Source organism: Urocampus carinirostris, chromosome 5 (assembly GCF_059441175.1).
Source record: "Urocampus carinirostris isolate Australia breed hairy pipefish chromosome 5, RoL_Ucar_1.0, whole genome shotgun sequence".
Taxonomy (NCBI): domain Eukaryota; kingdom Metazoa; phylum Chordata; class Actinopteri; order Syngnathiformes; family Syngnathidae; genus Urocampus; species Urocampus carinirostris.
In genome coordinates this window covers 20,797,967-20,825,944 of record NC_142353.1, presented here as the reverse complement: position 1 = coordinate 20,825,944, position 27,978 = coordinate 20,797,967, and the positions used below count along the sequence as shown (strand labels likewise).

Genomic DNA, 27,978 nt, shown 5'->3' with positions numbered 1-27,978 from the left:
CCCTTTTCTAGTGTCAGTTGTTCAGGCTTATTAGAGAGGGGAGCAGTCACACTGACTCCGGTCCGGGGGATGTAGGCAGTTCTCCGCCGAGGACGTCTGCGTGCCTCAGCGAGCGAGCGAGCAAGCAATCCCAGTTGTTCTTATTTTTCCGGGGGGTTGTTGACGTGAACCTCTCCCTCTTCAAAGATGGATACAAGCCCCATTCCGGTGGTGACGGTCCAAACCACCCCCTTTGACGACCAACGGCCCGGTACCAACGGGCTCCGGAGGAAGACAGCCGTGTTCGAGGGCAAGAAGAATTATCTGCAGAACTATATCCAGAGCGTTCTGTCCTCAATAGACCTCCGGGACCGACAGGGCTGCACCATGGTGGTGGGCAGCGATGGACGCTACCTGAGCCGGGGGGCCATTGAAGTGATTGTCCAGATGGCAGCTGCCAACGGGGTGAGGATTTCAAACTCTCACAACTTTTTTTTGTTTTCTCTGGAAATAAACATTAAAAAAATATATTTTAGCCATTGGAATCTAGTTTAAGTCTTTCAAATATTAGTGTGTATAAAACTGAAACCTCACAAAAAGCCTTAGTTTGGTCCAAAATATCTCATATTATCTTATCTCATTAGCTGCACCGCTTATCCTCAGTGGGGTCGCGGGGGTGCTGGAGCCCATCCCAGCAATCATCGGGCAGTGGGCAGGGGACATCTTGAACTGGTTTCCAGCCAATCGCAGTGCACACAGGGACAGACAACTTGCTCGCTCATTCACACCTAGGGACAATATGGACCGGCCAATCCACCTGAAATGCATCTTTTTGGAATGTGGGAGGAAACCGGAGTGCCCGGAGGAAACCCACGCAAGCACGGGGAGAACATACAAACTCCTCACAGTAAGTCCGGTAGAACTGTGCCACACACGCGCTAACCACTGCGCCGCCGTGCTGCCGGTTCAAAATATATTGGGCAAAATTTCAAATACAGTTTATACTCAAGGTGCTACACCAACAGACCCCATTTTGGCTGTACGTCTCTAAAAAAATCTTTATATGGAAACTCATTCAGCAACCTACCGTGAAATTCAGACTATAGAGCGCGCCTGATTATAAACCGCACCCAGTACATTTTCAAAGTAAACAACATTGTGTACATTCAGAAGCAGCATGTGCCCACATTGAAACATGAGATTTTACAGAGAAAGATGGCACACAGAAAGAGTTTGAATAATATACGGAACCTTAACCCCCTTATTGTTCTGACGGCCTGTCGGTGGGCAGCCAGACTTTTGATAAACAAACGTGTTTCCGTACAATGTCACCAGTCACTGAAATACTTCATGTCACATATCATTTAAACTCGTGGGATTCAAAATATGAGGACCATTTCAAAATGTACCCACCAGGGAATCATCACAATCAATCTGAAACAAGATAGTTGAAAAGCCGACATAACTCACAATTACGTGCCCTGGCTGTCTCAACTTCATAAAATGTCTGCGAAAATGACTTTGTTACATCAAGGACATTCGATATAATCCAACCGTGTAAAATATTTACCCCAAAATATACGATAATTCCGACTGATAAATAGGAATCCGCCTTAAAAATGTCTGCTTCTTGTAATCTGTTCATTCTGCCACATTATTTACAAATAAACAGACAGTTAAAATTGTGCCCAATATTGAAGCTAGCCCTCCCATTTCAATTTTACACCTTTCCCATGATGAGGGTCTTTTCATGAAAATTTCATTCATGCACAAAGCACGAAGTTGCATTTAAATTGGGTCTTCCTAGACACATATATTCCACCGGTCTCACCTTTACTGCCCGGGTGCCACATGCGGAACGTTAGAAAAAATGCATAAATTAGCAGCATCATCATATAAGCCGCAGGGTCTAATAGTCGTGGCTTATAGTCCGAATTTTACGGTATGTTCACTGTTAAGACAGTTTATGATCAAAACCCACAGAACAAACTGTAAACACCCTAAAACGCCAGCCAAGTACCGAGAGCAATTTAATTGGGTGAGCATTAGAGGTGGGCGGATCTCTGCACACATAGCGCAGTTAAGATTTAAACAATTCCACTGAGGTTGCAAGAAGGAGTCACGAAGATCTCATACCTGCTGACTTATAATAAGTTCTATGCATATTTTATATTTTGTTTTTTTCATCATTTCACATTGTGTACGCCGTATAACAATTTTGATATGGGATTTTATTTCTTCTTAAAGACCAATGTCGTGTAATTCGGATCGTCTCTGTCACTGGTAGAAGATAAATAGATAGATAGATAGATAGATAGATAGATAGATAGATAGATAGATAGATAGATAGATAGATAGATAGATAGATAGATAGATAGATAGATAGATAGATAGATACTTTATTCATCCCCGTAGGATTATTCACACTTCCAGCAGTATCCATGTGTTGAAAATAAAATAATAATAAAATAAAAGAAATAGAATACCTAAATACCCAATATATAAAATAAGATGACAGTGTCATTGTAAATTGCCAATATTGTTGCAGCACAGAGATCCCTTGGTTTTCGCGGTTGATGGGGACCAGAACCACCCACCAAAAGTGGAAAAACGATAAGTCAAAGCCCCTAAAGGCTTAAACTTACCTCAAAATGACGTCCTTACCGATGACCCACTTACTTCAACACGCATGCCTTGTCCACCCCTGTTTGATCCGGGCTTAATCACCCCTCGACCTCCACGCGGATATCAGAACACTTTTACCCTTGTTTTATTGTCATTATACAAAAGTAAAACAAAATTAGAGAGGTTCTCCTTTCAGTGTGAGAAAGCAATTTAGAGAGCGCCTGGCTAACATCAGGTGTCTTTGAATTGAGACGGATCACCATGATGATTAAAATAAGACCATCCCAAATGGAGTGGTTTCCCACAAGTTGTGGCTCCATGTCATTTATTTCATTGTGAATGGACCTGGCGTTAGCAGGATACAGGGTCCGTAGTGGTGGCTTCAAAAAAGTTTTTAGTCTAGCTGTTAGCAGGAGGCGGGACCTGCAGCACAGCTCTTGCCTTCTGGAATCCGATAACAATCCACACAGCACCCGCTAGTGATCAGCATTTCTTTACGTTCTTACTCTTACTTACTCTGTGCTCTCTCTGACCACAATGAATGATACGAGGATAAAAGAAACAATAAAACATTTCAATTAAAAATCTGTGAAGGAGTGAACCAACAATAACCGAATTGCAAAGTAGCATGGGGTATTCTACTTAGTCTGTCTTGCTGTGAGTGAATAAGCTCCGTGTTGTCCTTGTAAGGTTTATTATCACTTGATAAGGATCATTAATAAGAGGGTCATTTGGCAGAGGTTGACAGGTATGAATGAGATCGAGAGACTGTTGATGATACGTAACCGCTTACTGTAAACTCAAAATTAAACTTATTGTATCTTTATTTAAGCGTACGCCCGATATATTTTTACAGCACCAATTTTCTTTTTTACCTGTTGTTTGATTGCGCAGAGTGAACGAGATGACGCTAGCAGTAAGCAGTCACAAGTGGTGAGTGGTCTTTAGCGGTAGCCTCTGAGACTGCTCAAGAACTGGGTTTTCCTATGTATAGCGAGCAAGAATTTTGGTAAAAAAAACTACCGGTACTTGTATACCGAAATTCTTTTGTTAAGAGGTGCTCGTATAAATACTGTACCGCTGTTTGAGTAGAGGGCAACTGCAAAATATGTAGCCCAAGACCCCCTGCTTGCTAATCCCACTAGGGTGTCACAATCACGGCTGCTGCACCACTTTTGACAAACGGAAAGGATCCGATTAAGTAATTATTTGTGTTAACACGTGGAAACTTGACAGCTCTCCAAAGAATGAAAGCTGCAAGTGAGCGAGAAAATCCCCACAGCTCGGCTCTGACATCTTCATAATTGCTTTGGAGAGCATCCAAGGGAACATCTGAAGGGAATCAGATTTTGTTTTGGAGCCAAATGTCTCTGAGTGTCAGTCTTATCAACGCTTCCATCCATCCTGCTCTATTTTCCGGCCTTATGTTTGTTCCCATCCGCCTCTGTCTTTCCCGGTTGGGTTCTTGAGTGGACAACACTTTGACGCCTATCCGTCTTTGAACGTACGCACTACGCACGCTAAGGACCAGAAATGCTTCACTGCTGAGGACACGCTTATTATGGGATGCTGATACCATTACTGGGTTTTAAGCAGCAGACTATTATAAATAGAGTGTGGCTCCCCCTGTTATTTTATGCAAGCTCTGCTTGACGCAGAGATTTAGCTTTTCACAGTTGCCCCTTCTACGAAGAGTTTCAGTCGTCACTGTGACCAAGAAAAGCAAACAATTGCAGTGGGCCGTGTATTTCACATCTAGGCCTTCAGTAGTGTTATGTCTGAAAAAATTCAACCCTCAATTACTATTTTAGAATCTACAGCTGCGACACATAGAAAAGGATCAATTATAACCTCATAAAATTGCAATATTATATCGGTATACTGCCACATTTTACTCACCAAAAATCATTTTCATTTGCCTACAGAGTTCATCATCCTTTTTATCTTCAATGAGATTTCAATTCCGTGTGTTTCAGTTCCATCAAGTACTTTTATTCTATAGCCATCAAAGCTAATACTGAAAGTCACGCCTGTCCTGTCGCATTTCTGGCAAGTTCCTTCTGACAGAAGCGTTGAAGACGGGGTTGGTTGTCGCCAAACACACAAATATATGCAGCTGCACAATAAATTTGCTTGTGCAGCTCGCTTCTATTGCAGTTTGCTATCTCTGGCTAGCATACTTTATCACTAGCCATTCTTCTTCTTTAGATTTAACAGCGGTTGGCACCATATCTTTGGTCCATTACCGTCTCCTAGCCAATCACAGATTGTGAGAACGCTGATGTTTTCCTGCCCCTGTGAGAAGGCCTCGGTGGTGCCAACCAAAATCTGGTTGGGTAAAGCAACAGTATTATGACCACTTATTGTATGCTACAGGGCCCGCAGAGCTTATTGTGAAGGCGTCCAGGTAGATTTGTGAGCCTGGATACAAAGAACGGCTAACATGGGATTTTTTAAATGCCTAAATATGAAAACACACTTCTGGAAGAAGCTACCAGCCATCCAGTGGGGAGTTTGCATGTTTCTACCCGGGCTTGCGTGGGTTTCCTCCGCACACTCCGGTTTCCTCCCACATGTCAGGTTAACTTGTCCGTCCAAATTTCCCCTAGGAGTGAATGAACAGGTGCTCTGCGCCTGGTCGGCAACCAGTTCGGAGTGTCCCCTGCCCACTGTCCGAAGATAGCTGGGATGGGCTCCATCACGCCCGTGACCCTACTGAGGATAATCAGTGCAGCTAAAGGATGGATAGTCTTCTTGAAGCAGCGCAACCAGGGAAAAATCATTAAAAGAAAACTGACAGACAGTTTGGAATTATTTAATAAGTATTCAAGGACAAAATACATTTATCATCAGTCTGTGATTCAGCATAGAGAGACTTGCATGCCCTGATGGTCCAGCATAGATTAATTGTGTTCTGTAAACCAAAGTTTGGACATGCTTAAAATTCCTTGTTGCTTCCTGTGTCAAATGAATTCTGGATTAATTGAGTGAGTCTAAAAAGATGGCAAATGTTGACATCAAAGTTGTTCCTGAAAGTCCAAAACATCCAAGATTCCAGTAATTTTTTCAAATCATCTGTGCGGATGCTGTGCAGATCGGTCGCCTTGTTATTGGCCACAACGGGCTTCTGTCCACTCCTGCCGTCTCCTGCATCATCAGGAAGATCAAAGCCATCGGAGGCATCATCCTCACAGCAAGTCACAACCCTGGAGGCCCTGGAGGAGACTTTGGCGTCAAGTTCAACGTGGCTAACGGAGGTGAGGAAGGGATACGGACTAATTGACAGCCACTAGTTTTCTTAAAGTGAAAGTCAAACCAAAACAATTCTGATGTATATTAATTCAGAAATCCACATTTTTGTACTCCTCTCTGGTGTTGACAAATTTGAAAGTTTTATTCTATTTATACAAAATTCTGCGTTTAGACTACCATAAATTCCAGTCTACAGAACGCACCTGATTAAAAGCCGCTTGCTCAAATAAAAGGACCCTCATTTTTTTCTTTGTGCAAGCCGCACCGGATTTTCAGTCGCAGGCTTAACCAGACATCTAAATGAACTCGTTTTGTCCATTTCTTACATTTTAAGCCGTCTGTAGACCTGGAGCCAACAGCTTGGGAAATTTGGCAATCGACACCTTGGCTGTAGAACGCCTTCGGCGCCATGTCCCCGCACACTTGGCGCGGTTTTCAGCTGGGTCGTTTTCAGTTCTTCTACGAGTTGTTTACGTCACGTGTTTTTGGATCATATGACCGTTCAAGATGGCTATTATAAAGATGAGCATATATTTACTACTTTGCAGAAAGAAAACACAAATGAGGGCTGGGTCGCATAAAATTTGAGCCTTATATTTGCAAACAACATTGCAGGGGAAACCATCCTTTGGAGAATAGTGCCAGATTGCAACACAGACATCTCTTCTTGTGTCTTTCTCACTGGTCGTTGCCACGATAATGGACCAAGTTGCATTTGCTTGTTGACATTCTTTGAGGATTAAAGCAAGCTTCGGGGACCTGACATTGATGTTATCGATACGGAAAGAGAAGTGTAACGTTTTTGATGGATAACCTCAACTGGTTTTTAATTCAAATTTATAAATTGAAGACTTGATCTGTGAGTGAAACAGTTGAAATATCTTTAATATTTTGCAAATATTGAATAAAGTTTTTTCAAACTTTCCCTTTTAATTGTATTATGAGTATAATGTTGGCTAAACATCGACAGACATCTCATAAATACCTTCAGACGTCACCGCTGTGTTTTGTATTTAGAGCGCATGCCTTGTAGAAAAAAGAAGCTCGCTGTCTTTCTCACCAGCGCCACAAAAAAAGGAAGAAGAATCAGCACTGTATTTAAAGCCACAGTGTTTAAAATATATCAAAAAAGTAGCAGCTTGTAGTCTGGGATTAATGTTAGTTGGGCCACTTACAATATAAAGGAATCCTTTGGGTTGACTTACAGTTTTAAAAATGATTGCTCATGGTTGTAGTTTTTCTGGCACCATAACAGGCCCATCTCCAGACACGGTGATGGAAAAGATCCACCAGGTGAGCCGCACTCTTGAGGAGTACGCTATCTGCCCTGACCTTCGTATTGATCTCTCCCGACTGGGACGACAAGAATTTGACCTTGAAAACAAGTTCAAACCTTTCCGAGGTACACTTATCAAGTGGTCGTTATTCCTTCACTGAAGGTTTTCAATGTTTGTTTTGTGTTTTTTTCTCCTTAAATAAATATTTACAGTACATCTTGTGCTTTTGTACTTCACTGTTAATGACAATGCATAATTCTAATAACTTTAATTAACTATAAAATACACATTCTTCTTAACTTAGAAAAACATTCCCCATCCCTTCATTTTAAAATCCAATGTGGCCTTTAAGCAAAAGTTTCATATGCATCTTGACTGTATTTCCAGTGGAGATTGTGGACTCTGTGGATGTGTACCTTCAACTGCTTCGAACTATCTTCGATTTTAGCGCCATCAAAAGTCTTCTTACAGGACCTGAGCAGCTGAAGATATGCATTGATGCGATGAACGGAGGTGAGACCGCCGTAACTTTGTGTTGAACGGCAAGTGAGCCACCCGCCAATGTTAACTGCATCTCCTCTACTGTTACAGTGATGGGCCCTTATGTCCGTAGAATCCTATGCGATGAACTTGGGGCCCCTGCGAACTCTGCTGTTAACTGCGTCCCCATGGAGGACTTTGGGGGTCGGCCCCCTGAGCCAAACCTGATATACGCATCTTCGCTGGTGGAAGCTATGAAAGGAGGCGACTTTGGTTTGGGTGCCGCCTTTGACGCAGATGGGGTGAGATTCTCTGTTGAGTCAGTTAGCTTAGGACGGTTAATGCCAACAGTATGCATTTGTTGTGTAACCAGTGAAAAGGTGTTTGGAAAGATAGCTGTGGTGGTGGATATGACAACATAAGATCATTAAGGACTTTAATGAGATATCTTCAAAAAAACAGCTTTGATAGCCATAGCTTTTTGTCACTATGCTTACTGCCACGTTTTAATGGACGATGTAGCTCCAAATAACTCGCTTTCCTGTTCTAAAACTGTAAAAAATCCAATTAAATGCTCAAAAATGAAAAGGTGTATGTTTTGTCAAGGCAGCACAGCAGCGCAGTGGTTAGCGCATGCGCGGCACAGTTCTGATGTCATGAGATCTAACCTTCCTGTGAAGAGTTTGCATGTTCTCCCCGTGCTTGCGTGGGTTTCATTCAGGTACTCTGGTTTCCTCCCATATCCCAAAAAACATGCATGTCAGGTTAATTGGCCGGTCTGAATTGTACCTAGGTATGAATGAGCAATTGAGTTGTCTTTCTCTCTGTGTGCCCTGCGACTGGCTGGCAACCCGCCTACTGCCCGAGGATAGCTTGGATGGGCTCCTACCGAGGATAACCGGTGCAAATAATGGATGGATGGATGGATGGATATTTTATCAAATCAATGTAAATTTCTTCAGGAAATATATTTTAAGTTAAATTCTTGATCACTGCGGTTATACCATTTTCATACCCACCTGGCAAATTTCCAGGAGGATGGAATGACAGTTGACTTCCTCCAAATATTTAACTTGTAAGGAGCCACATAATTAAAGAACAGGTAGTTAGTATTTTCTGCTTGGAATTGCTACCTGTCACACCTCTCAGTGCCCATGGATCAGAAGCAGGGTCGTCATCTAGGAACCACCAATCCTCAAAGTATTTCTCCTTTAATCACTAAAACGTTTCATGGTGGCGGAGCAGTGACAGGGACGTCTCCCTGCGACCCCCTGCAGCTGATAGATGACCAGCCACCCCCACGCGGCTGTTTTCCGGGTCTAGGTGTTCTTTCCCCTGCTCCTGTCCTTCCTCCTCAACCGGAGCCAAAAGCTGCTCCTCTCAGCCTCCTCTGCCAGGTCTTTTACTGCCTTCTTCAATTTACCTCCTGTCACTCCTGCATCATTCAGGAGACGTATGACTGACTGCCGACCACAACCGGGTAGATTGTCGCCTTCCAACCAGCTTCCCGGCACCCCGCAACCAGCTCTAAGAAAATGAGGATACAAAAATACTGCAAAAAACAACGGCTGCACTCTTTAAGCAGGTGGCTTTTTTGCATTTAAAGGCGGCCTTGATTTCCCATTCTGATGGCACTGTGAACTCGATGAGGTGAAACACTCTTGTTGTCTCTCTCAACCGTTTGCTTCTTTAGCATTGCAGAGCGCGCAGATATCCTCATTCGAACCCTGCTGGTGAAGGTTGAAATGGCAGAAGAGTTGTCGTACGTTGCTTAAATGAGAGAGCTTTTGCACAGGTCAAACCAACTGACTTTCCTGTTGACAACCCCATCCCAAGTTATCCAGCTTCCTTGTCAGCTGTGTGACACTGCCTTGATGTTGTTGCACTCCTCTTCTATCCTTGCCACCTCTGCCACCACCATCCCCTTCCTCTCCTTGCAGTTAGCTTTGGACCATAACAGTGGCGCTTCTCTGCACCCCAAGCCCACTTGTCCTGTCTGGACTCTGCCCATGAACTCTTTGTGCTGGAGCCTGCTCACAGCTCGGTTGACCTTGAATTGTACGCTCCACTTTCTGCCAGTGAGGTCCTCGGCGTTGGCATCCCTTGCTAAATGCTCAGCTGAAGCGGGTAGTTAGAGGACAAGCCTGGTCTTTTTCTGCATATAACCCAGTCTGGGGGGTTGCAATTGTAGCTGTAGTTCATTTTTTACACGTAGACCTTTTTCCAAAAGTCCCAGGCAGTCTCCATGGATCTTACAGCGGTGAGGAGATGTCACTCATTTTCAAGGGCCACATAAGCCTCCTGTAGACAATCATCTGATAACACCAGACGTTGTATTTCCCAGGGAGTTGGCGCTGGTCAATCTTTACCAGGCCGTCCGTAAGCTGTTTTCTGGTGGTCCTCCCCATCTGTTTGTTGGACATCTGCAGTGTCTCTTAAGGAGCTGTTCCGACAAGATTGGGATTTTTTCTCCCCCAACGACGAAGATGGTATTATCGTTCCTGATTCCTCTTCTTAATGACAGGCTGCGGGGTTTGGGGGGCTTGATTTTCATTCTGGCCCAATACTTCATTTCATCCAGCCTTGTCAGCAGTCTGGAGAAGGCTTGTGACATCGTCCATGTAACTTCTGAGTGTTTGTAACCTTTGGCTAAAAAATAACAACTTATCATAGATTAAATTTCCAGCAAATTATCTATTTTTCACAATTAATTTTATTGTGTACACCATAATGGACATACTTACAGGTCGGTCTGTCCATGTAACAGACTACTATTCTTATCTGCCTCAAAGTCAGCAGTGGTCAGTCTAAATTACTACAGGCCAGTTGCACTTGTGCCTGTTGTCATGAAGTGCTTTGAAAATTGGTGTCCCAGCACATCAAAGACTCCCTGCCCCCAACACTAGACACCTATCAGTTTGCATACAGGGGAAAGCTTTGTACTGATAACACCATATACACTGGACTTCACACAGAGGGAACTATGTTAAGATATTCTTCCTGGACTTCAGCTCGCCGTTCAACACCATTATCCCGGAGATCCTGGTGGAGAAACTCTCTCACATAGGGCTAGCCCCCTCCAACTACTGCTGAATTATACACTTTCTTTCAAACTGGAAGTTTGTGAAACCCAGCCACCACATTTCTTCCCCCTTAATGCTGAGCCAAGGCTCCCCTCTTTATTACCCTCTACATCTCTGACTGTTCACCAACCTACCTCACAAACACAATTGCTATGTTTGATGACTACACTTTCTTGGGCAGCCTGATCTCTAATGGGGATTACATGGCGAATGGGGAGGAGGTGGTCATACTTGACTTCAGGAGCAAAAACATGGACCCAGCTCTACTCGTTGAAAGGGACTCTGTCGAGAGTCCACTCTTTCAAACTTCCAGTTGTACACATTTCCCATGACCTCTACTGGTTTCCCATCACCAGAACAGTGGTAGGGAAGCCCCAGCAGAGACTGTAGTGAGAGTTTTTGTAAAAAGTTTTGTAATATTATCATTTTTATCTTGCCCAAGTCTCAGAAAATGAGGATACAAAACAGTGCAAAAACCAACAGCTCCACTCATTAAGCAGGTGAACTAAAATATATTATGTTCTGTTATATCATTGTTGATTTTCTGTGCACCATCTCTCAGGACCGCTACATGGTCCTCGGGGAGAACGGCTTCTTCATCAACCCATCTGACTCTGTTGCCATCATGGCCGCCAATCTCTCTGCTGTGCCTTACTTTCGACAACTTGGAGTTAAGGGCTTTGCAAGGAGTATGCCCACCAGCGCTGCGCTCGACAGGTACAGCGTATGCAAGCACACTGGCACACTTAAACATACTCAGACACTTCTGGTAGTGAGTGTTTGATTCTGGTATTTCATGAAAGTCATGATCAAATGACGACTGAGCTCACTATGAACTTTTTGATCATGTGTATCAGTTGCGGCCGTGCATTTCACACCTAAGACTTCAATAGTCCTACGTCTGACCGTCCGACCATCAATAAGTATTTTATGGCTATAAAATATTTGTTGTACCTAAAGCTGCCACCAACTCGAAATCTGAACGACTGAACCAACAATTAGTTAATGTCAAAGGGTCTGCAGACATAATTTTGAAGGTCCCCTGGCATATTTCTGACCCTGGCAACAAGTAATGGCTGAAATGTGATTGGTTGAACGCTTAAATATGAAAGCACACATCTGGACGTTTTGCTATCAGAGGAAAAGCAACGAATGGAAGCTGCCAGACCATTTGAAATTATAAGTATTCAGGCCTAAATATAATTAACATTACATTATTCAGATATTTTTAGGCCAGCACAGAAGGCCTTGCTGGCCCTGATGGCCCGCCATTGATGTGTACCCATGTGTACCGTCTCTTTCCTCTCTTACACACGTGCACATACTATACACACTTTTACTCACAGCCTATAAATATGATGTGTTATGTGAGGAAAGAGTAGAGCAGAGGGGCATTTAGTGAATGGGTGCCATTGCTAAAGGCAGAGCCATTTAGATTGTTCTGAAAATGTGGATGGGTGACTGATGAGAATCCAAGCTATGCACTGACCGCAATAAATACGTGTAAATTCCTACTTGCTTGGGTTATATATTTTGTTGTCTTTTACATTAGATTAAATGTCGTCTTAATGGATATTTAGTCCACATTTGAGGGTTGTTTGAGGCTACACAAGTAGAGACGTCAAAAATAAACACATGCTAAAGTTAGATGAGCCTCTCTCCCTGAATGCTGCTGTGTTATACTCCAAATTCTCCACTTAGCTGCAGCTGCCCTTAGTTTCCTCTTGGGCAAAAAAGGTGTCACTTTATTTTGTTTACAACACCATGCATGTACTTCAGCAATATTTATTTTTCATTACAAGAAATTAATTCATTTTGAAGGTGGAGCTAAGCCAATGCCTGAGTGTAAAGGAGAATTGCCAGCATTAAGATTGGAGAGACAAATTATATTAAAACGAATATTATCAGAGCAGTGCATTTTTTCCTTGTTTATTTTTGATGCATTTGCAGACACGTAAAATAAAGTCTAAGATGTTGAACAAAAAAACAAAAGACAAAGCTAAATAACCATTGCGCTAGTTTAGCATGTGGCATCTGTCTAAGATTTGGTTATTAACAGCAACAAACTGTTGATAGACCTCAACCACGGTTTCTTATAAAAAAAATATATATCCTCGTATTGTTGCGCTGTTTTTTGGTTAGGTCACTTTCATTACTGTGTGGTGGTTGATTTAAAATAAGTGGAACATGTCTGGTCAGCCATTGGAGATTTTAGCTTTCAGATATGTATTGAAACTCCAAAGCCTATGTCGTATGAATCCTCAATACTCTGAGCGAGGACCAAAAACATTTCTTTGTTGTAGTATTCCCAGATCGCGTGCTTCTTTTCACTTCTCATGGGTCGGACTGGAAGTACTTCTTTGTTGTCTTCTTTGTCTTATCATTGGTGGTCATTGGTAGCTGAGCGTATTGTGTAATCTGTTACATGTATCAGAGACCAGTACACTCAAAGTTGGAGATGAACTAGGACCTTCGCAGATTTTTTTCCCAACATTCAAAACACCTAGCGGGTTTTTGTCGCTTTGGGACCTCATAGGAACAAGACGCTGGACAAACATGGCGGTGCCTACTAGGACCGGATCTCGTTTTGGAAAAGAAATACATATTTTCAACCTATAAGTGCTGAAAAACATAACATTTGTATGACAGTTCATGTATTTTTGCCCATTATCCAAATCAACATTTTTTTTACTGGATGAAGGTTTTTTGGACCATTAGGAGGCACTAACTATTACACACTGTCCCTTTAAATACATGAAATCAGCTGTTGTGTTCAGCTCAGGGAAGAACTTCCGTTTTAAGGCCAAGCAAGTCCCCAACATTCTGCACTTTTCATCAGAATGCCAGACCAAAGCTTTTAAATCTTGATTGTACTCTCGTCAGTGGATAAGGGTCCCTGGATGGTACGATGGCAAAACATGAAGTCGGGGCCAAAACTTGATTATATTTCACTCCCTCCCCTCTTGGTGCTGCTTTGAGTATTCCGTGCTAATGGGAGTAACTTGGGCACTTTTGCTGTTAAAAGCCTCCAAATTTCATGGAAGAACCTTATTTTTCTTTTTAGAAACGCAATCCTGGCTGGTTCAGCCCTTACGTCCCAGGGGGACAAAGAGGCTTTACTCTTATTTCGTCATCCATCCCTTTTTTGTTTGAATAATTGAAAAGGGTTGTAAAGGGATTTAGTATGTGTCTTGCATTTTTTGGGGGATGTATGGATATGGCCTTTATATCAAATTATAGAATATGTGTCAAAAAACAAACAAACTGTGAGAGCGCTTTGACATTTTGCGTGTATTTGACTTGATATTGATTTCCTTTGTTTAAGTTTGTTTTGTTACAGATGAGGTGTGAGTGTGTGATGCTGGATGGAGGTGTTATGTTCAGATTAATTGTAATTAATTATGCATTTTACTAGACTTCTCAATGAAATTATTGTTGTCCAACAGTGGTAAAGATTCAAAGTTCTCAGGTACTATTTTCCCCGAACATCTCTGTACATCTCTGTTCTTTTTTTATTTCATTCCCTTAAAACTGTGGAATTTGTTTGCACACACATTTAGAAACATTTAAAGTGTTAACAATTGAAATCAATTGCTAATCAAAACAACAGTACCTATACAGACACATTAACAATGTTTTATATGAACGGTACCATCTTACAATTTTATCTCATAAATTCTTTGTTGGATGTATCAAGGACGGTAACAAATAAGGTGCATATTAAATTTAAAAAGATCAATGGTTGACTTGTCAAATAAGGTTTTATAATTTACAGTATAGTTACCTTTTACTACCAAGGGCTTCTGTCTACTAAATTAGAGATATACTGTAGTTTAAAAACATTCTGTGTATGTGTTTTAAAAAAAAAATATTTTTTTTTAGGGTAGCCAAAACCATGAAACTGGCACTGTACGAGACTCCTACTGGTTGGAGATACTTTGGAAACCTGATGGACTCCGGCCGTTGTTCCCTATGTGGGGAAGAAAGTTTCGGGACAGGTACTGCATCTTCTCTGCATATTCATCCGAGCAAAACAGAGTAAAACTCAGGCACTATCATTAATGTAACACTTTGTGAACAAATGTTTTGAAGACAAATGATTGACATGGTGAAAAACTGACTTCACATCAGGGTTGCTTGCCCGCACTATTGAAACTATGATCAAATTTGGGTGGAAAATGCAAAATTTTGTGAAGCACTTTATGACTCCCTCTAATTTTGGGACATCAATCCTAGTTGCAATCAGAAATAGCAGAAAGCTGAAAGCTTACATAAACTTGGTATGTCACTCCACAAGTAAAATAATCATTTGGTAAAAACTGACATCCATTTATGATTTTCTTAAAATGTTTAGATTAATTTTATTGCTGTTATTATTATTTTTTTTTTTCTCTGCTATGACACTTATATGAACATATGTTGAAATGAAATGATCTGCATTTATATAGCGCTTTTCAAGTCAATGACTTCCCAAAGCGCTTTACAATGTGCTCCACATTTCCCAATAGCGGCCATGTAAGACGCTAACCTGCTTATTGGGGGTATTAGGGGTTCAGTGTCTTATGCATTCAAACTTTGACTTCCTTTTTGGTCATAACACTGACATGTAACACGGACGAGCCGGGATTCGAACTGGGATCCCTTGATCCCAAGACGAGCGCTCTACCTCCTGAGCTATTGCCGCCCCTTATTTTTGTGGAGTTCATTGTGATTATATTGTCACAACTTGGGAGAGACAGAGTCTATGTGCATAGTTGCTTTGAGGGTCGCTGGGGTGCTGAAGCTTTAATTTCTTTCTCCGGAAAGTGAAAACTGCAACAATACAATACATTGAGAACATGTGCTATTAAGTAAGCGAAAAAAATACATAAACTTTAAATCAGTCTCACTTATTACAATATAGTTGTTTATACGCATATCATAGAAACACTTTCATACCTTACAACATTGCCTCGTTATTCCTTCAACATGGATGAGGGTGGATTGGACATGCAACAGTCCTGTTATCCAATGTCTGAATCTTTGTCTTACCAGAGCTAGCAGAACCGGAAGTAACGCAGGAAACCCGGAAGTACGATTATTTAGCTAAATTTTTCAACTTAAGCTTCAAATAAAAATTAAATATTTATGTTGAACATTTCTTGCTGAACTTAGACCTGTTTTTAGCCTTGTGTTGTTTTAATCACAGTCAATTATTTATTAAAGAAAAACAGTTGAGGTTCAAACAATTTTCCACGCACTCAGTTGTCAAAAGACATTTTGAGCAGGAAACATTTCCTAGCACTGTTTTTTTTCTTTATTGGATAATTTCCAATTTATATGCTTTCTTACGATTCTTACAACTTGTACCAAAACTGGGCGGAGTGATGAGCACATCCGTGGCACAGTTCTAAGGTCGTGGGATCAAATCAAGCTACCAGCCTTCCCGGATAGAGTTTGCATGTTCTCCCTGTGCTTGCGTGAGTTTCCGCCTGGCACTCCCGTTTCCTCTTATATTCCAAAAACATGCATGCAGGTTAATTAGCCGGTCCAAACTGTCCCTAGGTGTGCATTGTCTTTCTCTGTGTGCTATGTTATTAGCTGGCAACCAGTTCCACGGCCAACAGATAGCTGGAATATGCTCTAGTACACCCGTGACCCTACTGAGGATAAGCGGATAATGGCTCCAGACATATTATAAAATCCCTAATGGGAGTCAGTCGGGAAAACTTCAGTAGGGGACGGAGCCGCATACAGGAAGTACGCTAGCAGACTTTGGCTGTGTGTGTGTGCGTGTGTGTTTGTGAGCGTGTTTAGTGTGTGCAGATAATGGATGGACGGATGTACCAACAATTATTCCAAGTGCAACTTGTCTGAATTCAACTGAAACTAAGACCAAATGAAAGTTCAAGAGGTGTTACTTCCTTTGTCTTTGACTTTCACACACAGTCATTCTGTGAAGGCGAGCACATTTTCACTACTGACTAATAGATGTCTTGGGTCTGTGACCCTGGCTGCATGTTTAAATAATCCCCATTCTTTTTCTATAAAAGGAGCCTGGAGCACCCATTCAATGAGTGCAACACACATACAAGAACTACTGAGGCGCACAAACGCTATGATTACATCTACCTGCCTCCAACTCTGTTGCTTTAGAGAGTATGCAGGGGGAAGTGAAAGGGTCTTTGAGTGTGTAGTAAAGAGCAAATGTGACTGTAGGGAGGAGAGAAGTGAAAGGAGCAATCAGAGGAGCTTGTTTGTCCTTTTAAGGCCAGAAAGCTCGAAGGGGAACATTGCAGTAAATCATGTCAACAGCAGACAACTTTCTCTTTTTATGGAGAGATTTAAAGAAATCGCGTTTATCATTTATTAGCATGTGATGTGCTGCAATTTTTAACCAGAATGCCCATCTGGACAGTGGTCTATTAGGCTGTCGTCATTTGACGTGATAATAGGATCTGATGCATTATGTAATACCAGACAAAGGGAGACGGACGGCAAGACCGGGATTAAACCCTGGCGACTGTCACTTTCATTCAACAGATGTCTGCCACAGTTGCTCAGGAACCGCGAGTGTATGTTATACATAGTCTAAGAAGGATACACTGCTTTTTTTCATTTGGTCCATCTTCACTCCCTTTTAGGGAAGTGTTGCTCACACATTGATCATTGTTAAAATGTCAACGTGTTCACAGGAGAAACTTCTCAGCTGGACATTTGAAGCGGCCTTACAGCTCCCTATCAAAAGGTGTGAGCACAGGGTTTTTCTGTAATGTAAGGGCTTCATACAGTGGACCGTCAATTTATGCTATTTTAATGTCACATGACATGAAGATTGTGCTTTGTGAGTTTCTCCTTGGTTTAATGCAGAGGTCCCCTAACTTCTTGTGAGGGCCACATAACTTTTCCCTTCTCTGATAAGGGACAGGGGTCAGTTCGTAACAGAAAATGAGTGACGATTACAGGATTGCCTATATGTAAAATTATGTTGTTTTCCAGAAAGCCACATTCAAATAACCCTTCAGGATTCTTCACAGAACAAAAGACAGGAAATAAATAATAACATTTTATAGGCCCAATTTCAGTAGATAGATTCTTTGCAACCTCGTGTACAACACGCATTCAAACTTTGACTTCCTTTTTGGTCATAACACAGATGTTAATTCTTAGCAGTTCTGGTCATAGCCAAATGGCCAAATTATTTTAAAATGGAAACACAGGAGTAAAAAAATGCAACCAGATATTTAACCAATTTCCCTTAATATTCAGCCATTGATTTTTTTTTATTACAGGCTCAGACCACATACGTGAAAAAGATGGTTTGTGGTCAGTGCTGATGTGGTTGTCCATCATGGCTGCTAAAAAACAGAGCGTGGAGCAGATCGTCCGTGATCACTGGGCCAAGTTTGGACGTAACTACTTCTGCAGGTAAAAGCAAAGGCTTCTGCTCTTTCTTGGGAAACTCACTGCATATTTGCCGTGATGTAACTCATCATGCCTTGTATGGATGAGACCAAACATAACTCCTCAGCCTTCACCTCTGTCCACCCCCCTCCTTCTCCTCCAGTTGGCCTTCCCAGTTGCTCTTATTTAAATGTCTCCCTAGTGAGCAGCAATGATAGAAACAAGAGTTAATATTCCTGTTGACAGTTGTTTGCTTCAGATTTTTGTTTTCCCAAACTTTGCTAAGCCAAAGCAAAGCTCCTAATACACATAATCAAGACTGCTAATGTGGCAATAAACACATTGGCTTTGGTCATATAGTTAGTGTGCTCACTAATGAATCAGATGGAACTGTTTTGGAAAAAATATTGTATATCTATAAATATTTAACCTTATTAGCATTAAGGTGTATAGATTCACAATTTTGTTATCCTCTTTTCAAGCTTCCTTCAGAAAATATATACAGTATATGGCTTCAGAGCAAGTTTATTGGGTTGTGGAGTCTAACTTTGTTGGTGATAGAAAGCATCCTCTTCTGTCTTTTTGCTCAGGCCACGGGTCCTTTTGTGGATCCAGAACGTTTTGTTGACATGATGGCCTTAGGGTAACTTGAAATTGAAAGAGAATTGCAAGTTTGTAATGTAGATTCCTTAAGCTGTTTTACATACGAGTACAACTCAGACCACAACGTCATAAATGGACAGGCAGACAACCCAATGAGAGGAGAGAATCCAATGTTCGGTGAAAACTCACAAAGTAACGAAACCACGATAAGTAAACCACAAAACAGTAAGTTTACATTTGCAGTACTGGAAGTTTAATGTCTGTAGGTCTGATGTGAGGAGACGTTATCTTTAAAATCAATTTATGTTAGACCTCATGTCCAGGCTCGAGCATATTTATGAAATGTTAATGTGTTTTGGGAATGAAGACACATGTCCAAAAACTGTATATTTTGTCAAATGTAAAATAAATATATAAACCATCACCTGTGACCATTTGTGTCAGGTTTGACTATGAAGGCCTGGAGCCCAGAGCCGCCTTCTACCTGATGAGGGATCTGGAGTCGGTCATCTTGGACAAAGCGTTCAGCAGCCAGAAATTTGCTGTTGGAGATCACATGTACAATGTGGAGCGGGCTGATAATTTTGAGTACATCGACCCGGTAGATGGAACCGTAGCCAGAAACCAGGTGAACACTGATTATGAAACTTGAGATTAATATTCTGTGTAATACACATTGTTATCCTTATTCACGGGATGAGTTAGTAATTTAACACCACATTCCCACTGACTAGTAGACGAATGAGGCCTGGTAGCAGGAAGGTAACATTATATTTAGTGAGAACATGCACTCTGCCTATGGAATGGATGCACTCCATTGGATGTCAAAATACTGTCATCTTCAAGCTTTTTATTTTCTTTCTGATTCTGCATGCAGATATTACAAAAAGCAGTCAGGAAGTGAAATGGCAATATCAATCTATAATATAACTCATCGGTTCGACATCAGTTGGACATAAAAGACAACGTAACAAACTTGATCTACACTAGTGTTAAAAGGTTTGGGGTCCCCCAGAAAATTTTGTGTTTTCTATGAGAAAGTTATTCTTTCTTTATTAAATGAATTGTCCATTTCTGTGTTCTTTTGCCAATATCAATATCTTGACCAGTCTCAAATATGGCTTTTTCTTTGCCAGTTTGCCCTGAATGCCATCACAGTAGATGTTGACACTGATCTTCTGTGTGTACTTTGTATCCAAACTGCTAGTTGAGGACTTGTAAGGCATTTCTTAATCGAGAGATTTTAATGTACTTGTGCCTCTTCTCTTCCTATTCTGGTTAAAACTTGTTTGCGGTGTTCTCTAAAGGGAGTAGTACACGTCATTGTAAGAGATCTTCTGTTTTGTGGCAATTTCTCGCAAGGATTAGCGTTTATTTCTTAGAACATGAAAAGACTTGAGTTTCACATGAAAGGGTTTTTTTCTGGCTGTTTTGAAAATTGAATCTGCCGTCAAATGTGGCGCTCCAGATACTCGACTACTTCTAAAGAAGGTCAGTTTTATAGCTTCTCTAACCAGCTACTCAGATTTCAGCTGTGCTAATATATTGGGGTTTTTAATAATTCATGAACCTCAAGATGCAATTAGTAAACAGAATGTTCTGTTAGAAGACTGAAGAGCTGGTTGCTGGAAATGGGCCTCCACAAACCCATGCAGATATTGCATTAAAAAACAGACATTTGGAGCTAAATTAGTCATATAACACATGAACAATGTGTTCTGATTAGTTTCATGTAATCTTCATTTTTTTCTTTAAAAAGTGCTCTTCCTTCAAAATAAATTTTTTTCCAAGTGACCCCAAAATATTGAACCATCGTGTAAATCAAATGTGTGAAAACAACAGTAGTATGATGCATTTGTCCATAGCACTTTCATATTCTGCATTGCAAATTCTTTAGCTGGTTTAGTGCTGCTCATCGTATACCTCCAACATTTTAAAGTCAGGCATGTTACCTGTTTGTTAGCTTGATGCAGACAGGTGGCTTTCGTAAGGAATTTGGTCTGTTAGCCTCCAGCCTAGCTTCTGGTGATTTTTTCCAGCGCATTGTGTTTAGTTGTTTTACATTTATTAACCAACACCCAAAATAATAATAATCGAGAATTGTTTTCCTTTGTGTTTATGTTAAGATAAAACTTTAGTGCAGAGTCAAAATAAGGATAGGACATATCAATGGATTTTGAACTTGCAAGAACTGGGAGATAAGATAAGATAATTCCATCCCGTCCCAAAGCCTTCGCCTGAGCCCCCTCTTTTTATTAAAACGTTAAGGATACAAAACACAAATCAGCCCTAAGGAGTCTGTAAATTAATGTCAGAAACATGGTTAGCCGATAGTGATAATGCTGTAATAGTCAAAACAACAAAGAACAGTGGACGATAGCAGTAAAAAAAAATGAACTTTCATGCTATGATATCTTAGCATTTGTCCAATATCAAAAACAGTATAAACATATTAGCCAAATGGTGATTAAAATTAAATATGCCATCGTATACATTCACCTAAAAGCTTACATTTCAGCGCTTATTCATTCTGAAGGCGCAATCTTATCGAACATCCAAAAACAAGACATGACTTCATGTTAAGGTTGGATCTTCCTGCTCACATTAATGCATCACCATTGTGATTATTTGGAGACGGACCACCCACTTTCTTGTTCATCTTAGGAGATCCATGTTTGGATATGATGTGGAGCTTCCATTTTGAAACATAAACACGCTCACAAACACACACGCACACACACAGCCAAAGTCTGCTAGCGTACTTCCTGTATGCGGCTCCGTCCCCTACTGAAGTTTTCCCGACTGACTCCCATTAGGGATTTTATAATATGTCTGGAGCTGACACTTGCCCCACCCTGCCTCAAGCCTCACACATAATCTTGCAGTGTTTGTGCTATTTGTGCATGCTAGCAATTGCATTAGACACACATACCAATGCTCTCCCACTTTGCATGACCGTTTTATTGAGTAACAAGGAGGTTGTCAATGGCGGTCCTGATGAGAACAAAGCATAACCACAGTTATAGTTAAATCCCTCATCTCCAAAATGTGGTTGTAACTTTGCCAGTAAACCCTCTAGACTCTCCGCTCGCAATTGTTATTGTAGCACACATTCCTGCCAGGCCAGGATTCTATCAGCTGTTGCCTCAGCTCTCCAGGAGACAAGGGGAACACACACATGCACATGAACATGCATATTTTAACACACACGTCTGGTTAAACATACAGATGTCAGAGGCTAGTGTAAAACATAGGTTTTTGCATTTAATAGCTGGACACTTAGTTATACGTGTAGAATATAAATCGTAGCAAAAATACGATTACAAGCTTTTAATGAACAAACCAGTAACTTGCCCTGCAGAATTCCTTTGCCGATCACCATGGGGACCGCTAACTCTCCCTTGGAATTTCTAAACTCTTGTCAAACAGTTAGGAAAGCAACACTTGAGCTAACTAAACCAACTCCCATAAGACATTTAATCATATTCAAAGTTACCAAAAGTCGATGTGTAAACCTTTTAAAATAATCTATTGAAGGTAAGAAGCCATATTTGATGGATTTTATTAAATGAAGGGAGAAAGCAATGAAGGATTAATTAATTTTTAAAACAGAAAGAATTGAATTATTTTGATGATACATATTATGAAATTGGATTGAGAGGAAAAAGGAAGGAAGGAAGGAAGGAAAGAAGGAAGCGATGGTTGGGGCAGAGGGGAAAGGTAGACAGGAAAGAAGGACGGTTGGAAGCAAGCAAATAAGGAAGTAAGGAAGGAACCAAACACGGAAGGTAGAAAGTAAAGAAGGAGTGATAGAAGGAAATAATGAAGAAAGGAAGGTAACAAAGAAGGAAGCAAATAAGGAAGGGAGAAAAGAATGAATTAATAAAGAAAGAAAGGAAAGACAAAAAGAAAGAAAGAGGGAGGAAGCTCGACAGGAAGGAAGGAGGGTAGAATTGCAACATCGTATATGTTTAGGATCCCATTTTCATACCTGTCAACCTCTACGGCTCCATGCCCTTACAAACTGTCGTATTTTCCCTTACAAAATAATCTTACACCATATTGTTTTTAAACGTGTTTAATTATGTAGTTCAACATGCTATATTGTACATGTGTTTCGTTGTATCATATATATTGTTACTTAAAATTTTATTGTGAGATACTGAGTTGCTCGACATGAATGAGGTTTATTATTAAAAAAGTTCAAAAATTAAGTAGCTTGGACGTTCACTGTAGAAGGAAAAATACATGCAAAAAAAATTAAGTAGACTAATACATTTTGTTATTCAAATTATTCATTAATTTTGTGCATTAAATTATTGTTGGTAATATAGTGATTAAAGGGATAACCACAAATATTTTCTCCTTTTATACTTCCTTTTTTCTTAACTTCTTTGAGAGAAGGCTGTCTTTAATGAGTTGAGCCAAAAAAAAAAACGGTTCTCTAAAAAGAGACGGACTTCCTTTTACTACACAACTACCACATGAAATCCGATGTTTTTTAAGACCACATGGATTTCAAATTTACTCAATCAACCCCGCCTGTTGTTTTCAGATCAGAATGACTTACGGCGTTTTAATTCAGGTTCGGCCATTGCGACTTGATGATGGAAAATCCCCAGGCGGCAGACGCATGCGCATAGTTGCATCAAACCGCTCGCTTCGTTTGCAACGGAAAAAAAAAAAAACGATACAGAGATAGATGCTACTGCGGCGACCTTGTTTAACTTGATTGATTTGCCGTTTCGTGATAGTCGGTGTATACCGAATGGTACCCGTAATTGACAAATTTGCGTTTTTCCATACAGATTTTCTTGTATGTCGTACATGTCTTAAAATGCATGATAAACGTACTTTGTACGGCAAAACCGTACAGGTTGACAGGTATGCATTTTGAAAGTATACTTTCAACAGTATTAGCTTATCAGTATAATGCAAGTACAGGGATGACCATTCTGCACATCTTTCACAGTAATGCTCCCTTGCAAGCAAAATTACTTTACACATTAATACATGTACAAGTTTTCTCATCTACTGTACTCTGGTTACTCGAGGACAGCAGAAAATCTGTCTTCTTTGTTCCTCCTTAAATTGAAGTAGCTTCAGATCGATATGCATGGATACAACTATTTTTTGGTAAAGTTTTTTATTTCTTTTATGTGGCTGACTGGAATTTGATTCTTTATGGAGCTGTGACTTAATTTTAGTGTAACGCAAAATGACATGCAGTCACAGTAGATATCAGCCCGGATAGACCTGTATGTTTGCGTGCCGCTAGCGACATCTACTGGGTTTTTACTAGTATTGCACATTAAAGATCCTACTATCACGGGTTTTCTTTTGTAGCATTCTATTTACAAACCCTCAACTAATTTTCCATTTGCGTTCTACATAAAAATCTACCATTTTTCGATCAGAACTATTTTCATATTATTGCCTCAATGGTGCATAAATAATCTTCATCGAACTAATTGTACTAATAACTTTAATTAACAGTTAAAATTTGGAGGGAATCATAAAAAGCAAATTGAAAGACCAATTTAAAAATGCTTTTCTTTGTTTGACTTAAATGGCTGCTTCTTTTAAAATAACGTCACGTTGTTTACTTTTGACAATCTGGATGATTTTAATTCACCCAGGGAAAAAACATCTTTGCAATTTTTGAGTCTGGAAACAGGCTCCCAGAACTTTTGATGAAGTCATCACAGAAGGCATTTGAAAGGTTGCTTTTTTTCAATTCTGCCCCCATAAACAGATTCCACGTGATAGGTAATTTAAATCTATCCAATTTTGTTAGTCTTTACTGTTATTCGGCATCATTATGTTTTAGGTTTTTAACTCCGTCCTCCACAGATAATAACGCAACAAGTCTTGCAAAAAAACGTTCTCACAGATCACACTTACTTGCTGTGTATTTAATTTTAAAGGAATTTTGACTTTTCACTCCTTTTTTCTATTTGGTTTTCTTTGGCAGAGGAGTGTCAGGTTATTCTTCTCTTTCACTTTCCCTCTTACGATGGTAAACTGCCTGCCGCCTCTTTCCTCAAATTTCATAACTTGGATGGATAGATGCCTCTTACTATGCAAGCAGGCCAGGGTTGAGAGCTGCATTGTGACAATTAAGTCAAGTCAAGTCATGTTTATTTGTATAGCTCTTTATCACAAGGAGTCTCAAAGGGCTGCACAGACCACAGATTATTGGAAACCAGACTATTATTACATCAACCCCTGATCTAAAACCTCCATGAGTGCAATGAAAAACTCAAAAACCTCATCATGAGGAAAATGAAGAAACCTTGAAAAGGGACGGCAGTTAAGGAAACCCCCTTCCATGATGACCAGGCTGCAACAAATGTTGCAATAATAAATAATACACAGATATATTCAACATGAAATATAGGTGTTTCATAAGCTATAGAATAGAAGTGTGTTTTAATTCTAGATTGAAACAGTTCCACTGAGGTTGCAGATCAAATCGCAGGGGTAAGAACATTCCACAATATCGGGGCCCGAATGGAGAACGCTCTCGAACCTGCGGTTCTCTTGGCTCTTGGGATCACTAGTAGACCAGCATTTTCAGAGCGAAGGGTCATAAACGGAACATAGGGGGAAATTATATCTGAAAGATATGAGGGAGCAAGTCCGTGCATGATTTTGTATACTATCAACAGAAGCTTAAAATCGCATCTTAAGCTAACAGGGGGCCAATGCAGATTAGCTAAAATTGGGGTAATTAAGAAATACTGCATTGCCTACAACATTCTGGGGACAACATGTCCTAGTTGTCGTGTAGTGTAAACATCCAGTTTACATTTGGAGCACTAGAAATTCGGGAGGTTTGATTGAGAAATTACTCAGCGGGTCAACGGGTTAAAAAATAGGAGACTCCCGCCTAAATTGCAGTATTGTTCCCCCGGACTAGAAATATAGGGCTCAAATTTTATGCTAAACAGTCTCGTTCACATTTTCTTTTGACGCAATCATAAATATAATCTTGTTTTTGTAATCGCCATCTTGAATGGTCACATGATCTTCAATATGGGATGTAAACAACTTGGAGCAAAAGTGAAAATGACGTCAGGTGTGTCGGGTTATGACGCTATTGATGTTCTGCAGTCAAAGGTGTCAAAAGCAAATCCCCTACGCATCTGGCGCCAGGAAAGCGCCGGGCTTAACGTGGCACGATAACACCAACCCCGGCTCAAATCTAGTTTTAAAAAATATATTATATGTTACCACATTAAAGTCACATAAAAATATTCAAGGAATATATGATTCACTCCCACTTGGTTCCCATATATTGTTGCCTCATTAAATAAATTATTAAATTAAATAAATTAAGGCAAGAGAATATTCACATGCAATTCTCTTTTTATTTTTACGCTCTGGCCATATAAAAAAAAAACGGAAAAAAAACCCTGAAAATGCACTTCTTCCCGTCAGGGTTTGAGAATTGTCTTCAGTGATGCATCCCGTTTGGTGTTTCGGATGAGCGGAAGCGGTGGTGGAACGGGTGCCGTCATCCGCATCTATGCCGAAAGCTTCGAGAGAGACCCAGAGAGACATAACAGGGAGACACAGGTACTTTTTGTGTGTTTAAAGGTAATCCCAAATTCTTACGCATGCATAATGTGAGGAAATATAACATTTCTTTTGCATTAAATATGTATATTCCATCTATATATTCCAATTATTTTCAGAGATATTGCATTTTAAAGAAGGCCTGTCTTGTCTTTGTCATCCTGAGTTGTGACGTCATGCGAGAAACACAAGCACCTTTTCAAGCCAGTCGCCATATTGTTTTATGTTTGAATTAGTCAAAGAAGTCATCAGTGTAAAGTCTTTGTAGTCTTTGTGAAGAATGCAGAGGCGTTGTGTCACAGGTGGATGGAGTACTGGTAGAACAAAGGTGGCCAGCCAAAAAAAGGGGCTAACTGGTAAAAAGCAAACGGAGAGCCGCCAAGGGGTTCTAACCGGGACAGATCACTGAAAGGTGGCTGTAGCCTTGGCGGAAAAACAGGAGGCTGGTCGACCAAAAACACTAAGTGAGCAGCCAGGCTAACCCAGAACCAACACTAAAAAGTGGCAATGGCTACGGCGATAAAGGGGAAGCTAGCGGGGAATAAACCAAGGGAAATGGTAAAAATGGCTTGCCGGCCAAACAATACATGGTGGGCAGCCAACAAGCGCCACCCGGGAGAAAACATAACAGGAAAGCCCTCGACAGCCCCACCGCTAACGGGGAGCTAGCCAGATAAAATTATACAGACACGTGGTGAAGAACACAAACGAACAGCCACAATTGCATACCTAAAAGGAGACGAAGTCAAACAAGGAATGCATGCTGTGATGGCAGCAGGTAAACTTACCCCTCATAGCTTCTGAAGGTCAAAGCACGCAACTCCAACAAAACAGTCCCAACACGCAAAGTTCCAATTTCTCCAAGCAGGAATGAACGGTATGCAATGGCTGTTTCTGAGCGCCCTCACATGTTGTGTTCACAGACATTATGAAAGTTATGTTCCTTCAATAATGTCACAACTCAAGAGGAAACAAGCCAGGTTAACTTTAAGATGAAATTTCTCAGGTCCACGGCAAGTGGAACGTTTTGCAACATATTGCTTAATTGTGGGGAGGAACACTACACGTTCTATGCCTAAATTAAAAAAAAAACATCTTTGGGATTACCATTAAGGGTTGCTGCTGCTTTTGTAGAAACGCTCTAATGCCACTAGATTGAGCGCCAATGAAAATGCTTCCTTTGATATAGAACTAAATTGAATAATAACCCATGGATAGTATTATGTGTACTATTATTGCAGCATACTAAGTGCATGGACCAGCAAAATAAACATATGATAGGTCGAATTGATATGACGTCTCGTTCAATGCAGGTGGTGCTCGGTCCTCTCATCGCCATCGCACTCAAGATCTCCAACATCCACGAGAGGACGGGACGACGCGGCCCGAACGTGATCACATGAGAAAAAAAATCATAAACACATTAATTGCCCCAGGAAAGTGCCTTGAAATCGTTTAAAAAAGAAAACACTGTTCTATCTATAAACGGCCACCATCGTGTATCAACTCAGAAACGGGGACTTTCTGACTTATGAGGAAAATAATGTGCAAAAACAACTAATGAATGCACAGAAGCATTTCTTTGTTTTATGGAGTTGTTTAGCACCTGACACGAGTTATTCCCACATCCGCGCGAAGGAAAAGCTAATAAATCCTTGTGAAATCAACAGAATGGTGTTTTGTATTAAAATTTGTTTCGAGAATTTCTCGTGGCA

The 27,978-nt window shown here is 40.6% G+C and overlaps 1 protein-coding gene across 2 annotated transcripts; it reads left to right on the top strand.

Moving 5' to 3' along the window:
* Positions 1–27,978, top strand: pgm5 (phosphoglucomutase 5). Of its 2 annotated transcripts, XR_015850505.1 has the most exons (12): positions 1–444; positions 5,699–5,861; positions 7,112–7,258; positions 7,521–7,646; positions 7,725–7,915; positions 11,259–11,413; positions 14,579–14,694; positions 17,968–18,103; positions 19,127–19,310; positions 26,126–26,263; positions 27,577–27,751; positions 27,878–27,941. XR_015850505.1 is itself a non-coding variant. In XM_088336127.1 (11 exons), exons 1-11 carry the CDS (start codon positions 187–189, stop codon positions 27,664–27,666), a joined length of 1,704 nt encoding a protein of 567 aa, XP_088192253.1. In that variant the 5' UTR covers positions 1–186; the 3' UTR covers positions 27,667–27,978. The 2 variants fall into 2 exon arrangements, 1 of the variants encoding a protein (XP_088192253.1); XM_088336127.1 differs by having other exon boundaries at positions 27,577–27,978.

Excerpts from the sequence above, each read along its gene's own strand:
- pgm5 (XM_088336127.1), top strand. The coding sequence starts at position 187 with ATGGATACAAGCCCCATTCCGGTGGTGACGGTCCAAACCACCCCCTTT. Across the intron at positions 445-5,698 it reads AGATGGCAGCTGCCAACGGG|ATCGGTCGCCTTGTTATTGG; the intron begins GTGAGGATTTCA and ends GATGCTGTGCAG. Across the intron at positions 5,862-7,111 it reads GTTCAACGTGGCTAACGGAG|GCCCATCTCCAGACACGGTG; the intron begins GTGAGGAAGGGA and ends GCACCATAACAG.